The sequence below is a fragment of the Pan paniscus genome, chromosome 10 (assembly GCF_029289425.2).
Source record: "Pan paniscus chromosome 10, NHGRI_mPanPan1-v2.0_pri, whole genome shotgun sequence".
NCBI lineage: Eukaryota > Metazoa > Chordata > Mammalia > Primates > Hominidae > Pan > Pan paniscus.
Window position 1 is genome coordinate 96608024 of NC_073259.2, and position 17001 is coordinate 96625024.

The following is a 17001-nucleotide window of genomic DNA, read 5'->3' on the forward strand; positions in this document are numbered from 1 at the left end:
AGGAACAAACAGATCAGGTTTGATGACTGAGAGTTGTAAGATGCTGAGAAATTTGCTCAACCTCTGTGAGCTGATTCCTCCTCTTGTATCAAATGGAATAATCACACTACCACCACCCTCACAGGTGGGGAGAATCAGGAGACATAAAGTATGTAACACATTTAGCTCAGGACCTGGCACAGAGAATAAGCATCGGAAATCAACATTTTTCCTCTTCACCATCATCAACAATATTCTGCCCTAAAATCCTTTCTGGTTCTTAAGTCTTCATATATCTGGCATTAGCGAGTTTTAACTGGCCCTTGTCATTCAGCCTATTGTGTCATTTCCTTAAGAATGGCAAGCAATGGCCTCACCTTCTCCTTTATTTATTTATTTATTTATTTTTAATTTACTGTCTCCATTCTCTTCTACCACCCAAAGTGGCTCATTTATCATTTCTCTCTCTGAGGAAAATTCTGTTTGAACAATGTATGTATGTTTATACAGGACAGTGTTACATGCAGTTTCATGTGTCTGCTGAGGTCAGCAGGCACAAAATTGTCAAATGTCTGGATCCATTCTTAGAATGCTGACAGGTGGATGTTGTCCCTCAAAGAGACATTTGGCATTAAATTCATAGTTTAGTTCAGAAAACCTTTATCAATATTTTGGCACTAGCTAGGGATACCAGTGTTAGACAACTTAGCTAGGTAAGTAAAAAAATAACTTCAATATAATGTGATAAGTGATATGATTGTTTTTTTAAATGCTACAGGAGCTCAGGGTAAGATCACTAAACAACATAGCAGGGAGAGGGGCTGAGGAAAAAGAGCAAACAAAAGTCAGGGAGGACTTCCTGGAGTAGAAACCATCAAAGCTACCCAAATGCGAGGCCCTCAGGGCCTTGGAAACCAAGTGCAGCAATATAGGTATGTCATTGTACATAGTTAGGTGACGCTGGAATGAAACTTACCACTCGGGAGTGGTGGAGATAAGCAACAGCCAAACCACAGAGGACCTTGTATAGTGTGCTGAGGGTTTGGACTTTATCCTGAGGGTAATGTAAAGTCGGTAGAGGATTTTAGCCAGGGTAATGACACAGTCAGACTTCTGTTAATAACTCTAGATTGTGTGCATTAGAAAGAACCTTTAAAATTAAAGGATCTACCCTTACATTTTGATGGACAATAAAATGGACATCCTGAAAGCTGCATAGCAACACAGTACCACATACATGAATTTAGGACATGGATCTCCTGTGCTGTCAGCAAGTTCTTGTTCTGACTTTCCTGTATTACTCCTCAAATGCTAGGACACAAATCTTCAGGGAAAAGTGCAAAAGGAATTCCTTTTTAAATCTAATTCTGTTCCTAAGCAATTCACAAAAATTACACATGTCAGTGTTTCTACTACATTCTCCTTTAGGCCTTAAAAGCAGGGACTTTAATATATATATATTTGTTTTTCTTTTTCAATATCTAAAAGAGATTTCTGCATTTTAATATTGGTTCAAAGTGTTGTGTTAGATCCCACTCTGAACTGAACCCAAAATTACTTCCCACATTTTCCGGCTTGGTAAATTAATCACTGTGGTATCCACAATCAAAGATTCAATCAAGAAACTTCCAGAAAACCTTTGGAAACAAACTTTGTATTACAAAAGAGTTATAAAACAGGAGCTGTTTTCTCTCTTTCACAAGTGTTTTGAACAAATCAGCACTCCATCAAAAAGAACATAACAGTTTAATGTTCTGTCAAAGAATGGAATGCTTGTTTACCTGAAGTAATGGACTGATAAAAGTAACTTGCATCTGTCTTGATTGATACAAAACTTACTCAAAGATGAATCTGGACAACCAAGCCCTTAAACTAAACAGAGTCACTGACAAGAAAATAAAACCTGAATTCATAATGGAAACATTTCCAAACTGTTGATTCTATAAAGTTATTAAATTCAACACATGCAAAAAAAATAAAAACAACAAACGAACAACCTTTGAATGCAAAACTGCATTTTATTTGAAAGGAGCTAACATTTACCGAGGTTTTCTGGTACCTGTCCTAATGCCCTTCTTATGCATTAGCTTATTTAATCCTCACAGTCACCTTAGGACTTAGACACTATTATAAACCTCATTTTACAAGTGAGAAAATCAGAATGTTATCAGAAGAATCAAGTGACTCAAAGTCATACAGTTTGAAGAGATGATTCCAGATTTATGAGTCTCCAAAGCTATTCATGATCATACTATACAAAAACTAATTTGAGGCTCATTTTAGAAGACATTAATAAACTAAAGTTTTCATGTACTTGGAAAATTTATATTTTTTATTGCTCAAGTCTGAGAACAATACAACAACACTAGGCCTCTGAATGGACAGTATAGTATGTAGAGCACTGCTCAGTTAATTACTCTCTTGACTTTCACAACTTGTGAGGTCGCCAACATGTGTCAACATCCTTACAGACACAGAGCAGACAGTCTAATACATACTGATGTGTCTGCTGGCATAATCCATTCCCTAAAGCTTACAGATACAATTTATTGAGCATCACTTCTGGGTCAGACAATTTCCACATATTATCTCATTTATTTATTTATTTATTTATTTATTTATTTATTTAGAATATTTTTGTAGAGACAAGGTCTCACTATGTTGCCCAGGCTGTTCTCAAACTCCTGGGCTCAAGCAATCCTCCTGCCTCTGTCTTACAAAGTGTTTGGATTGCAGACATAAACCACCATGCCCAGACTATAATCTCATTTAATTCTTGTGTTCTTCCAACTATGTACTATTACCCCTACAACCCCATTACACCAATGAGGATATTGGGGCCTAGAGGAAGGAAATAAATATCATGTTGTAATCATAATAGTAGAGCTAAGATTTAACTCTCATTCTGTCTAACTCCAAACCCCATGCTTCTTCCAGTCTACACAAGGCCAATGAGCCAAACACTTTGAGAAATATAATTTACTTCTTAAAAGTAGAGCAGGAAACCGTGTTAATTCTGAAAAACATTGTTTTCTAATAGTACAATTATTTGAGTGATTGTGATTCGTGATTACAAATTAGGTATATAACATTATTTCCAGGTTTTTAAGAAAAAGAAGGGAAAGAACAAGGAAAGAAGGGAGAGAAAAAAGAGTGAGGAAACAAGAGAAGGAAGCTGCAAAGTATTATTCTTCCATTTTACAGAAGTTTAAGAGAAGGTTAAGGAAAGATAAATAAATTGCCTAAGGTCCCATGTCAAGCTAGAGTCAAGAGCCAGAGGTAAAATCTGTATGCTTTTGACACAAAAGCCATGTTCTTTCCATTTTCTTTTGACAAGTGGCTATATTTCTATGGATGCTGAAAATGACTTCACTCATATAGGGAAAAGTAGGCAATCACTCACTATTTCAAAATGGGAATGACTCATGTTCTGTCCCCCTAATTCCAGGTAAAGCAAAGAGCTTGGGAATGTGAGCTCTGAATCCAAATCTGTTTCATAAGCAGCCACCACATATTGGTGCCGCGATCTTGGGCACATGATAGAAAGAAGTAACTTTGCTCTAGGTAAACTCTTTTGTGATTCTAATTATACACATTTTTCTTTTTCAGTTTTTGTTTAAAAAAAGAATAAAAACAACTACATTACTCAGGACAAAAGTGAATTTGAGGCTGGAGTTACTTGGATAAATTGCTTCAACTTTCCCTTTCACTCTGGTAGTGGAGATTTTGCAGTTAAAGTCACTTTCTTTAAGAAAGGAACCATCACTATTGATAAGCATTACATTACCATTTGTTTAATGGTAATAGCAAGAGTAAATGTTTATTTAGTATTTTCTTGGTGTCCAGCACTGGACTAAGTGCTTTTTTGTGGATTATTTCATTTTATCCTTATAACTACCTATGATAAATGTACCATTGTTCATTCTGTTTGGCAGATGGGGAAATTGAGGCTAAGAGGTTTTCGTTCTTAGGCAACCAAAGCAGACCATCTGACTGCAGAATTTGGTTAAGCACATCTCTGTTCTGTTGTCTCCTTTACCTGTGTTGAGATGATGCCAGGACTTTTTAGCCAACATTTTCATTTGTACTAAACTGCTATTGAGTATGTTACAAGGTGAGGCTGCTGATAAGGTTGTGCTGACAATCACCCATTTAAAATCTTGCGATATTAATGCAGAAAATATTTTTTTTTAATATTAATGCAGTTGGATTGATAAGAAATGAACAAAACAAAGGCCACAATATAAATGGCTGGTAGCTTTAAAACCCAGACATAAACGACATTATTATCAAATAGTTTCCTAATATGATCACAGACATTTAAAACCATCTTCCAAAACAGCATGTAAAGAGGATCAGAGCAAATTGATAAAAGTAATTTCTGAAGTATCTTTCTATTTCCAAGAAGTTATTTTGAAACATAACTTTAAAATATTTTAAAATCTGCCCTCTGCCAACAACGTACCACTTTATTTGAAAGACAGAAAGCTTTTTGGCAATGAAGTAATTCCTAATTCCATAAAGTAAGACGACATCTTTAGAGTTTACAATGAGATTCCCTCACAACAGTCAGATGAGTCAGGCAAGGGGTTTCCATTTGACTGCTGGGGAGATGGGTGGGAAAGCCTGATGAGGAAACCCAGGCTCCCTGACCTGTGGGAGTGTTGCTCACATACAGCCATTTACACTTCTGGTAAGTACTGAGGAGTGTGGGGTCAGATGCAACTCATCACTCAACCGGAGGACTCAGCTTTGCCTGCTCTCAGTCTTTCTGGTGTAAAGTTAAAATGCATCTTCTTCTCCACAAATAAATTAGAAACAACAACAACAACAACAAAAAAAAAACAAAGAAGTTCAAGCCTTACAGTTTGTATGTGTATGCATGCGTGTCTATATTGGTGCATTATATTGTAGTGATTAGAAGGAATCTGGCCTTTAGATTTAAATAGGTTTGGCTTCAAATACAAGCTCTTCCACTTACTTGCACTTTTTAAATTCTCATTTTGGGCAAGTTTTCTTAATCTCTCTGAACTTCAGGGTTTTTTATTTTTCTTTGTTAAAAAAATGATGCCAAATAATAATATGTACTTTACAACATTTTGCTACAATCGAATGAGATACACTTGTGCAGTTTGTGGCATGGTGTTTCACCCATGGGGAGTAATTCACAGTTATTAACTTATTAATTTGTCTTATATTTCCTTATTCAGTAATCTGCTCTTTTACTTCTTAAACAGCTTGTCTTTGGCCTACTTTGTTATTTCTTTTCAACAGAAAGGGGAGAAAAGTAAAGAAGACAAAATTGGGAAAATTTTCTAAAAATTTGCTAAGGGTGTTTATGAGTGTCAAATAAGATAGATAATGTATAAATAAGAGAGTTAAGCTATTAGTCTCTAAGGATTGGTTTTAATTTTTTTATTTATGAAAGCCCTATAGCCAAAGCCAGGAATTACTAACACTGAAGTTATTTCTTACAGCATACAGATTTGTATAATGTTCTGTGTGATTTACTATTCTTTTAGAGAAGGAAATGATGCTCTATTAAGTAAGTGCCAGTTGCTGTGATGTTAGACAGTCTATCTCTTTTAATTATCACATCAATACTACTACTAGGTGGTTACTTCTGTGCCCATTTTAAATATTGAGAAAGTGAAGTTCAAAGAGAAAAACTTACTGGGGTTGGTAAGTGGCAGAACCAATACTACATTTGATCTATACCCATTCAAACCTTTGCTATTCTCTCACATTGTCTCCAGTTTCACTAAGTAAATGATGTTATGCATTCACTGAAAATTAATGCTGTAAAATAGTAAACAAAGTAGCCTTGCCAGTCATGCACCAAACACATTTGTGTGTATAACAGACCTAGCACAATTGTTAAAATTTTGCCATTAGAAAAAAGGCTTATAAAAAATGTATCAGTATCTAACAACCTGAATTAGGTCTCCATTCATTTCACAACATTCCAAGTGTATTTACTGAGCAGTTGGCAGGAGCCACTCTTTGAGGCAACTGCAATCACGAAATTTTTGTTGTCCAAATTCTATTACTGGCAGCTTTTTTGAACATCTGAGTTGCATTTGTTTTTGATTCAATGTTCATGTAAACAGAATGCATATCTTTGAAGTATTAAATAAGCCACACTAATGCGCTGTGGTTAATGCCAGCTGAGTCTCTTTTGCAATAAACACCTGGGATTGGCAGGAGAAAGACCTTGTCTTAGTTTTCCTATCTGTGAAATGGGGTTTAAAAAAATAATAACTACCTCTCAGCGGAAAAGTGTTGTGAATTAATTAATCTTGGAACTGTTTTCTACTAAGTGCCATTTTGGGATGATCTATTATCAGGATGGTTTGATTTTATAATATAATGATAGAAGCTATTTAAAATGGCTACACATTTAAATGCCAAACACTTGACACATAGTACAGTAAATTTCATCTCTTCAAGTTGAATCATTATGTGTGACATTTGTACAGAAGTGCAAACAATAAATGGTCAAATCAGTCTTGGATTTAAAAGTCTCATTATTGAAAAATATAAATAAATAAATGCAAACGGCTTAGAACAGGTCCTGACATTGTAAGCATTATATAAGGATTTGCTAGCATTATTAGAAGCTACTTATAATTTTAAATTAAAATTAGCTACAGTCATATGTGTATCTATATATGAAATAAATCAAGCAAGCTTAATAAATGCCTAAATACATTTTTTTCTTAAAGACCCTAGTTTCAAATTAAAAAAAAAGGTACATTATTTTTAAAGTATTATTAAAGCATAGAGTACTGTGGCTTCAGTACATTACAAACAGGAAGTAAAGTTTTAAAAACACTTTTCTGGGCAGGGGCTAAGAATAAATATAAATATGTACATTATATATATATTATATATATATATATAATTTGGTACAAAGATAGTGGAAGAATTATGTAAGCCCTATTTTGTAGTTCAGTGCTTTTCTACATAGAATTAATGTCATCCAAATAGTAAAAACATTATGCTAATAATTTCCTTTTAATTTTTCATGAATGTTGCCTAATCCCTTTATTATCCCCTCATTTTGTTTAGTTCCCACTTTGGACCACCTGGAAGTAGAAAGCACCAGCCATTCTCCTATACTGTGATAATGTATCTTTCAAACAGCAGAATGACAAATGTGCTAAGGTCAGTCCTCTGACTAACAGAGCACATCAAAGATTTATGAGTAGGGCCCACGGAATACAGCAGTTTTCTAAAGTTGCCAGAAATCCAAACTAAAGCAATCACAGAGCTTTTGGTTGTTCATCAAAAAAGGAAATCCCTAATGTGTTTACTATTTCAGAAGCGTTAAATTGTACATTTACACAGAACCATAAATAATGATGTATGACTGCTGAGGTCTGTGTTGCAATCCTTGGGTTTTCTAGATCACATTAGAAACAATTTTATATGAAAACATCTCTACCCTCCCTTCTTCCCACTCCTCCATCTAAAGTTCTGCAGTGAACATGAATTTTAACAGCCAGTACATCGATATGGATAACACATCCAGGAGGGTGACAAAGCCTTTATAACAAAGCACACTTTCTCTGTCACACTCTTCTTGGAAGCCAAAGAATCTGTGTGTTTTCCCAAGGCAGTTGTTTGGGAAGGCACTGAGAAAAGAACTCCAAGTAAACAGTAGAAAACTCAGCACTGTAGGGCCCTAAGAGGTTCCTTCGCAATAGACCACCACTATTCAGTTGTATTCCTTAGAGGCAACCTGGTTCACTGCCACTCAAATACTCACATTTAGGTGAAACAAGCCAATAATGAGATGCGATTCAGCCCTGGAGCAGAGTGAAGACACTGAAAGGGAAAGGTCCTCAGCTTTAGGGATTTTATGTCAAGGTGAAAAAGAGGGAAAAGTTCTAAGCACTCACAGGGCTTATGTTCAGCAGATGAACTTCTGCTCCTGAAAAGGCAACACAGTATGGGCATACAAGACAAACACAACGCCCCCCTCCAAGCTGTGCTCTTTCTTCCCAGGTTTGCACAGGGATGCAATTATGCAGTGGGGATGCCCTTTCTGCAAAGGTGAACAAGGCTTGCTTTTTCAAGTGAGCACCGATGAGTTTGCGGTGGTCCTTTCATGTCCTTTTACATGGTCACCCTAAAGAGCAAAGGCATTCTCTGTGAGCAACAGACAAAGTTTGAGCTGCTGTCTGTGTACCCGGAACACAGAAAAGGCTACCTTATTGCCCCGCTCCCTCCCAATCTACCCATGTTCTAATCAGCAGCATTCAAGAGCCCCAGGGCAACAGCTACAGGCACAAAGTCAAGTGCTGAATTTCTGCATCCAAATATCCCAATAATAGCCATTGCTACTTTTTTTTTTTTTTTTAATTTTCTAGACTATTGCCTCAATTCTAAACTTTGTTTTAGTGGATAGCTCAGTGGGCAATGCCAGTGATTAGAGAAGAACATTATCTTCATGGTTGTGGCCCTGTTTTCTGAGAAATGTGTGTTCTCCTAGCTTGAGGAGGGTCCAGCTGATCTTGGAATATTCTCATGTCAACAAGAAAAGACTGCCATAGCTTCTGACTGCTAAAAAAAAAAAAGAAGAAGAAAAAAAAGAAAAAAAGAAAAGGGCTACGGCTAGCTGCTGGGTTTGCTCCAGCTCTCAGCTAAGGAAAGGAGGTAAGCAAGCACTGTTCCAAGGATGGTACTGGACCCAGACAAAAGCCAGCCAAGGAGAGATTTGGCATAGTATCATCTGCAGGAACTGCCTTTCCCTGAGGCTCCCTCCTCTTTCCACCTCTGTGTCTCCAGCTGCAGCCTCTCATCTTCACTATCTTCTCAGGATTAACTATCTTGGGCATGATTCAGAGATACTAAGACTGGGAGACTAGTCCAAGGTCACACATCTTGAGGCAGAGCAAAGGGTAGGATCAGTTCCTCTGATTCTCCCCTCAGTGCTCTTTCTACTACATCATCAGATCCCTTCTTGGTTTTCTTTCTCCGTTTCAACTCCATGCACACACGTACTGGAAGTTAAAGGGACAGAAAAAAACAGGCAAATACAGGGAAGCATTACCTTTTGTAAGCTTATCTCCTCTGGTTAGCTGACTTTATCTTAGAATTCTTTTTCATAGAACTTAAAAATTTAGAACAGAGAAAGTAAAGATCCTCTTTAACTATGGATTTTGCTAAAACAGGAAAGTGTAAATACCATTCTTTTTACACAGAAATATCAAGCAGTAGGTGAAATGCATAAAAGTAGAACAGTCTAGATTTAAATCTCCTACATTTCTCCCCATTGGCTTATTCATAATCATAAAACAATGGTTATAATGTGTATTCACACTGAAGCAATGGCTGCATAAATCTGAGAACTGAAGGAAGCTTAAATACCATCTGGTTCAAATATCTATTTTACTAGTACTTTAGAAATAGAGAATTTTAGAACCAGAAGGCACTTAGAAATCACCTAGTCTCACTTACTCATTTTACAGTTGAGCAAACTAAGATCTGGAGTTCAAATAATTTCCCAAATTACTACTACTTATTATCCAGGTTAATAAAAGAAATCAGCCTCCTAATATCCAAGCCAAAGTGGCAGCCTACAAAAATAGTAAAATGTAGCCAAAGGACAAAGACAGGTACATAAAGAACAGCCTTCCTTTAGATGACACGCATTATGATTTTAAAGAAAGAACCATGAGCCCCAGCTATGAGAAAATCACTCCCCCACCTCTTTTTTCTATAGAGAAAGAAATAGGTAGAGATGAGATCATGACAATTCTCTTAAACTCGCAGCCCCTGTAAACAGTTTTTACTATACCCATAATTAAGTGAAAAGGCAAACACATCTTGCTGCATCTATAAATCAGAAAGGCTGCAGTCAATTGTCTCTATGAAACAGAGCCTATACAAAACAACCCTGAAAGCAGCATATATTATAAAAATATCTTGGTGTTCCCTCAACTTGTTTTGTAAATTGTTCTGGCTACACACGTGACTAAGACCAAGAACAGTGTGTAGACCAAGAACAGTTTCTTGCAGCTGCTCATGATTTATGTGCTAGAAAGAAAGATAAAAGATCACTCCTCAGAGATTTATATCCAAATGCCTTGCCCTAATTTACAAAAGGGAATAAAATTTACAAAAGGGAATAAAAATAATTTACAAAAGGGAACATTAAGATAATCCAGAAAAGAAAAATAAAAGTCTCAAACTAGCATAATGAAAAAAAAATGTCACTGCACGTTGCCTGGTAAAGACAACAAAGACACCCCACAGAAATGAATGCATGGCCTCACTCAGAAAAGCAAGTGCGAGAACATTAGGGATGGGAAACTGACCAAGTCTCTTTAGTCCAAAATAAAATAAAATAAAATAAAATAATTCCTTAGAATCATACAAGGAGAACTTAGCAAGAGTGTGGAAATATGAAACTGAGTCAGCGATAAAGATAATATTTCCATTTTCCATTTCTATTTTCTATTCTAATTATCTCATTCATTTGTACTTTAAAAGAAAAACCTTCAAAAACGTAGCACCTCTTATGCCCACATATCACCTTTGTCTTCACATATTCCTGGATTGATGTGTCTTAATTATAGTCTATAAACAGATATTAGCCTATCATGGGAGTCACCAAATCAACAGATGTAGATTTAGGAAAACTTGGTCTCTGTGCTTGGTTCATTAGGCATAATTTACCTGCAATAAGTCAGTTTTTCTCTGGCTTGTAAAAGTAGGCCAGCAGGCACTCTCTTCTCAGGAACAATAAATTCAAACTGTACATATAGTAAGCTACTATGCTGGTATAAAGACACATATAAAATTTCATTTAGTCCTTAAAACCACCATGTGAGAAAAATCTTTATAACTTTTATAATCATCATACAGATTACAAAAAACAGAAATCCCAAAAAGTTTAACAATATTTGCCTAAGGTCATTTGTCTCATGAGTAGTAAAACAGGAATTAGAATCTAAGTCTTCAGAAGCTAGAAACTAGAATCCTTCTACCAACCATATTTTAGGTGTTTCTCATATATGCTCAGATATGCTTTATTCTCAGATATAAAGCGAAGGCCACATGTAGTGGAATTTGCCAATCCATGTAAAAAACCTCCAATACCCACACTTGCTATTTGAGTGAGAAATTTTTATGTGATTTATGGTGATGGAAACATTTCAGTCACCTATTATTAAAAAACAAATGTGACCCAGAATTTGCTATCTTCAAATCAGCAGTTAGACGTAAATAAAATTTAGCAATTTTAATTGGTTTGGCCCAGACTTTCAGATTTCCATATGGTTATTTTCCTTGTTTTATGTTAAATGTAATCAACTTAGCACTTGGGTTTTAAAGTCTTGGCAGAATGTATCAATTAAAAGCTACATAAATTAGAATTATTCAAAGCATACATTCCAAATTGAGTGATCTTAAGGACAAGACTAAAAAAATGCTCTTTTCATAAATATGTTAATTTTCTTCTACAAAGTAAACTTGCATCATCACCCACATGACAAACTTCATACAGACATAAAAGAGATATTTTCTTTGGAGTAGTGAAAATTAGCACTCTATTTGCTTATTCTCTGAGAGTTAGTATGCCTAAAATGGCCTTTTTTACATTGTTTGCAAGATCAATCTTTCTTATCTCAGTATTTCTGAAATTGACAGGAGTTATGACACTTCTCACAAACCATCCCCAAACTAAAATGTAAGCACAACATTGATAAATGTAACACCAGGCACATTAAGCTAATGGCACTTTTAACCCAATCTTAATCAGTGTTGCAAAATATGGTGCCTTGATTGTTATCCAATATGGTGTATCAGAATATTATGTTTAAAAAATAGTTACACATTGAAAGAGATGTTTTTTCTAAGCCCAAGCCACAAACACCTCTAGAAAACTGTAAAACCACACAATCTGAATAAAATAAAATCAAACAGAAATCTGAAAAATTCAAAAGACATTCATTTCTGTAGAACTGTGATTAAATTTATTGCCTGTGTCATTATATTGGAAATACTGAAGTGTACCACACATGCTAAATGAATGAATCATTCATCAAACCCCAAGTGGTTGTTGATGGAATTTTCACACTTATTTAGCTTGACGGAAAGGCTAGAATACCTGGAGTCCCCATGATTCTTGGAGAGCTGTGTAATTCAAATCAAACCCCATTTTAAAATATTACTATTAATTTTTTTTATATGTGGGGTAGTAGGAGAGTACAGAACAAGTTGCTTTATAATAGAACCATGGTATTGATGCCATGTTTATAAATGACTATTTAAACTACTAAATATTAATAGATATTCTTCCCTGGTGAGGATAACATTAGAATCAGAACAATCGATCCTATTTCTTAATGTCCAATTTACATAGGCTACCTTCCATCCATGCAGCATTGCACAGAAAATGTCTTTGTAATTTTTGGATTAGAAAATTTAACAATATGAAAGATCTAATCCCCTCCTCCATTTCTGCAGATTATTTTATTGATTTTGGGCTATTTCCAGTGTCCCCTTTTTCAGTGACTGTGGAATCGCTAGAAGTATTCTTAAAAAAAAACCTTGAAGGTCATTAGATCCTAGGCAATGAATGCCTTCATTCAACAAGGGTACTGCCCTCCTTTGCCTACAAGCCGTTTAACATCAGCAAGTTCCCCCAAAGGGCCTGCACTTTAACTTGTGTGATGTGTGACCAAACAGGTCACATATCTAAAATACTTAGCTTTCTCAAATTTCTCTGGTCGGCAGCACTGAGTCACTAATGCCACAGTCACAATGTTTCAGACTAGATTGACCTCTTTCTAGTTTTCAATGGAATTATTCCATGTAATCCGATTTACACAGCCATTTAATCAAAGCGAGAAAGGAGATTACAGAGCTCACATTTGTTTTGCAAAGCAAGGGTGCAAGGATAATCAATCCTACTGCCTCTCAAAGTGACTTGATAGTACATCCCCTGGCTTTGGAGTGTTGGACATTAACCTTATCTGTCTCCTGTGTTCCTGTTTAAATAGGAAGGTTTAGGCTCTTTTCCTGAACTAGAAGGTAGCAGCTTCTTCCCCCAGATCTCACCACGATTCATGGGAGCAGATGCTACTATAAGAAGGAATCGGTCTCTACCCTTCTTATAATTTCGCAGAAAGCTTGTCTAAATCAAGAGATTACAATAAAACTTTTCTTTTGTTGCAAGAATCTTTAACATTTGCATTTCGACAGCACGCTGTGGTGATTCCAGGTGCGGTGCTCAATGCCTTGCCTGAAAGCTAACCTGCTTGTAAGAGAGGGGAGAGGCACATCGCGTCTTTTCTCTTAGAGAGTGCTCTAGACACTATGCAAGCCTCTTTTAGCCAGGCAATGTCCCTTTCCCCTGCCTTTTACCACACCGGTACAAGGGGCTAGAGTCTTGCAACTTTTTGCAGGCCTAGATATCTGTTTAAAATATGATGCTAAGCAGGTCATTTGATAAAGCATTTTGAGCACATTGATGCCTTCATTCTACACCAACGATGTGTACAAACACCCCGATTTCCTTTTTCCCCACCACTTCCACCCCTTCCACACGTTTCAGGAACTGCAATCTCCAACAGAACCTCTGGGGGGTGAAAGGGCAACCCTTAGCCAACCGCGGCAGATAACACATAACAATTTCTAAGGGGGAAAGTGAGAGGAGGTAACAATCAACAATGGTGAAGAGAACTGTGGATAGGGGCACCGTGGCGGCCCTTTCTAAACGAAGAACCAGGTATTTTCTTCAAGGGAAAAAAAAATCTAATTGTCCCCCCAGGCAGCGCTTTACCCACAGTGCTTTATGTATAATGCAGAATTTAGCAGCACTGGGAATTATCTCAATCACTATCATTCAGAGGTGCCTATTTTATAAAAAGCCTTTATCCCTTTTGAAATGGAAAAAGGTGCATGCATCGTGGAGGTACCAGAGCTCTTTAGAGCCCACACAGAGCCGCAAACTAGGCAGACACCGCCGAGAGCCAAGTTTCCCGGGCAGGCGGGCAGGTTCCCGCCCCGCCGAGAGCTGCCGCTTAGGAGCTCCGCGTTGGCTTCGCTCCCGCGGCTGCACCCGCGTTCGCGCCGCTCCTGGTGCCCGGCGCCCACCTCGGGGCTACACAAATAAATCTGAGTGAGAAAGCTAGTGAGGGTGGCGCGTGGGGTGCTGTTTCATAATCTCCCGGAATCCACGGGAAAACCGTCTCCTATGCAAAGACATGCCTTCCCGTGATAACTTAACATTCCATGGCCCAAAAGCCAATCTTTCCACCAGACGGGAATTACGGTTTCCGACTGACAGCTCAAAACTTAACTGCTGAGGCTCCAAACTTGACACCGGCTCCCTCTCAGCACTCCCACTCCTTTTCTCCCTGGCTCACCCGGCTCGGCTCGGGATCACACACCACGCCGGCCTCCCCCGCATCCTCTTGGCTCACCCGGCAGGCACAGCCCTGCACTCCCCAGCTGCAAGTCCCAGGGAGCGCCGGCTTCCCCGGGGCACCGGGCGCGATTTTTCTTGGAGAGCCTGGGAGCTCCCGGGCGCGCCCTACTCACTTGTGTCTTCTTCATAAGGAAAGGCAGCGCTGCGATCCAGCACAAACAGTGGTGTGGCGACTCCGTTTAGCTGTTCTGGAGCTCCAGCATATTGCACGAACAGCGGCGGCAGATAGTCCACGCATTGGGTAGCCCGAGCGCAGCGCCCTCTCCACTGTCCCTGCTTCCCGCAGCGCTTCTAGTCTCGGCGCGAGGCGGCGAGCGAAGCCCGGCTGCTGAGCCGCCGGCGCTTTTATACAGTTCCCGCCCGCCTGCTCCGGACACGCCTCCTTCCCTTCCGGAGCCCGGGGTAGGCGAGAAGCAGGCAAGGGCGCGGAGGTTGTCCGCTCGCCTGGGGGCCCCGGACCTGCACTGGCGGGAGACCGCGAAGGCGCGGGGACGCAGAGGGCGAAGCTTGGTACCCTGCAGCTACTGCTCGCGAGGAGTCCCAGCTTACCCTCCCGGATCCGCTGGGGCTCACCTGGCACCCCCGGGGACAGACGAAATACCTCGCGCGCCAGAGAGGGCTCGGAGCTCCCTCTGTTATACAAAGTCGGAGAGGGAGAGGAGTCCGGGAGGTTCGGAGCAAAGAATTCACCCTGCCTGCCTTAGAGAAATAAAGTTTAATTGCGATCTGTAGTTAGGCCATTGTCCTATCACCTCTATTTTTTAAAAAAACAATTACTTTAGTGAATGAATATTTAATAATTACAAGAATTGTTGACTCAAGCTTAAGTATTGCAAGGGGACACGCTTCATTTGGAATGGTTTGTTACTGTGTCTTTAGAAATTAAGATTGAAAGAGAAGCGATAGATTATTAAACTACAGGTCGCCAACACAGCAAGGCTTTGAAAGTTGTACTTTTTTGAACGGAAAGATAATGCAACCACAATAATAATAGCTAACATCATTATGTGATGCACTTATTCATGTGCCAGGTGCCAGACTAAGAACTTCGCATAGATTATCTCATTAAATTCTTTCATCAAATCTATTAGTGTAGATCTTATTATTTTATTCCCATTTTATGGACGATGAAATACAAGGTTAATTTTCTTGACCAACCATATCTAGTAAATGGCAGAGCTCTAATTTAAACCTGGAGCTCCAGCTGTACAGTCTTAAAAAATACTTCAAATATTTTATTGATTCTCCAGAACGTGTCTGTTTTTGTTTGTATAACTGGAGAACATTCCAAAGCATTTCATTAATTTTTTAAAAGAAAATATTAGCTGAACATTAACATCAGTGATCTTTAAAAGAAAGAATAATGTATGAGTTTAGGAATTAGTTATTTTAATAATAGAGTAGGATTCCAAATTTGCTTTAATTAGTTCCGGTGCGTTTGTTAAACATGAATATGCCAAACCTGTAATCAGGGCGAAGCTTGTTTATTTCACTCCAGATGTGCTGACTTCTGTGATTTCCCCAAATGTGGGAAACTCGACTGCATAATTTAGTGGGGGACTGCGTTCTCACTTTCTCATGTTAGAAAAAATATGTATAGACAGCACATCAATCATGATTCCAAGTTGATAGTTGCTTAGAAAGATTTTTATACATTAGGTACTCTTAGTACAAATATATCGAACATCAAATATCAAAATGAGCTTAATTTGGATACTGGAGGCATAGCAAATGATTGTTTTTTTTTTCTTCAAGATTTATTTTTATTTTTTATTTTTTAGATGGAATCTCGCTCTGTCTCCCAGGCTGAAGTGCAATGACGCAATCTCGGCTCAATGCAGCCTCCGCCTCCCAGGTTTAAGCGATTATCCCGCCTCAGTCTCACAAGTAGCTGGGATTACAGGTGCCCACCACCACGCCCAGGTATTTTTGTTGTTGTTGTTGTTGTTTTAGTAGAGACGGGGTTTCACCATTTTGGCCAGGCTGGTCTCGAACTCCTGACCTCAGGTGATCCGCCTGCCTCAGCCTTCCAAAGTGCTGGGATTACAGGCGTGAGCCACTGCACCCGGCCCCTTTAAAGCTTTTTTGAAGTGGAGAATTTTATTTTTTTTCTCCAGCTTTATTAAGTTATATTTGACAAAAATAGTATCTATTTACCACATACAATGTGATGTTCTGCTTATGTATACATTGTGAAATTATTAAATCAGGCTAAATAATATATCCATCACCTCACATACTCATCATTTTTGGGAGCTGAGAGTATTTAACATCTACTCTTTGTAGTTTTGGAGTACCTCAGTATATTCAGGGGATTGATTCCTAGACCTTTCAGGTATACCAAAATCTACATATATTCAAGTCCCACAGTCAACCCTGCAGAACGTGCAGACACAAAAGTCAGCCCTGCTTATACATGGGTTTTACATCTCTAGAACACTGTATTTTCCATCTGAGTTTGAAAAAAAATTGCATATAAGTAGACCCATACAGTTCAAACCTGTGTTGTTCAAGGGTTAACTGTATACAGTACATTAACTGTAGTTATCATGCTGTACAATAAATCTCCAGAACTTATT

The 17001-nt window shown here is 38.2% G+C and overlaps 1 protein-coding gene across 2 annotated transcripts in view; it reads right to left on the reverse strand.

Annotated features, from left to right (window-relative positions):
- Positions 1–15019, reverse strand: part of KITLG (KIT ligand) — a 75521-nt gene extending 60502 nt beyond the window's left edge. Inside the window, exon 1 of one of the 2 annotated variants that reach the window (XM_003828321.6) lies at positions 14536–15004. In XM_003828321.6, coding sequence (XP_003828369.2) covers positions 14536–14550 — 15 coding nt within the window. In that variant the 5' untranslated portion in view covers positions 14551–15004. Of the gene's footprint in view, positions 1–14535 lie in introns of both variants that reach the window. The other variant, XM_024931243.4, reaches the window with a different exon arrangement.
- Between the last annotated feature and the right edge of the window lie 1982 nt (positions 15020–17001).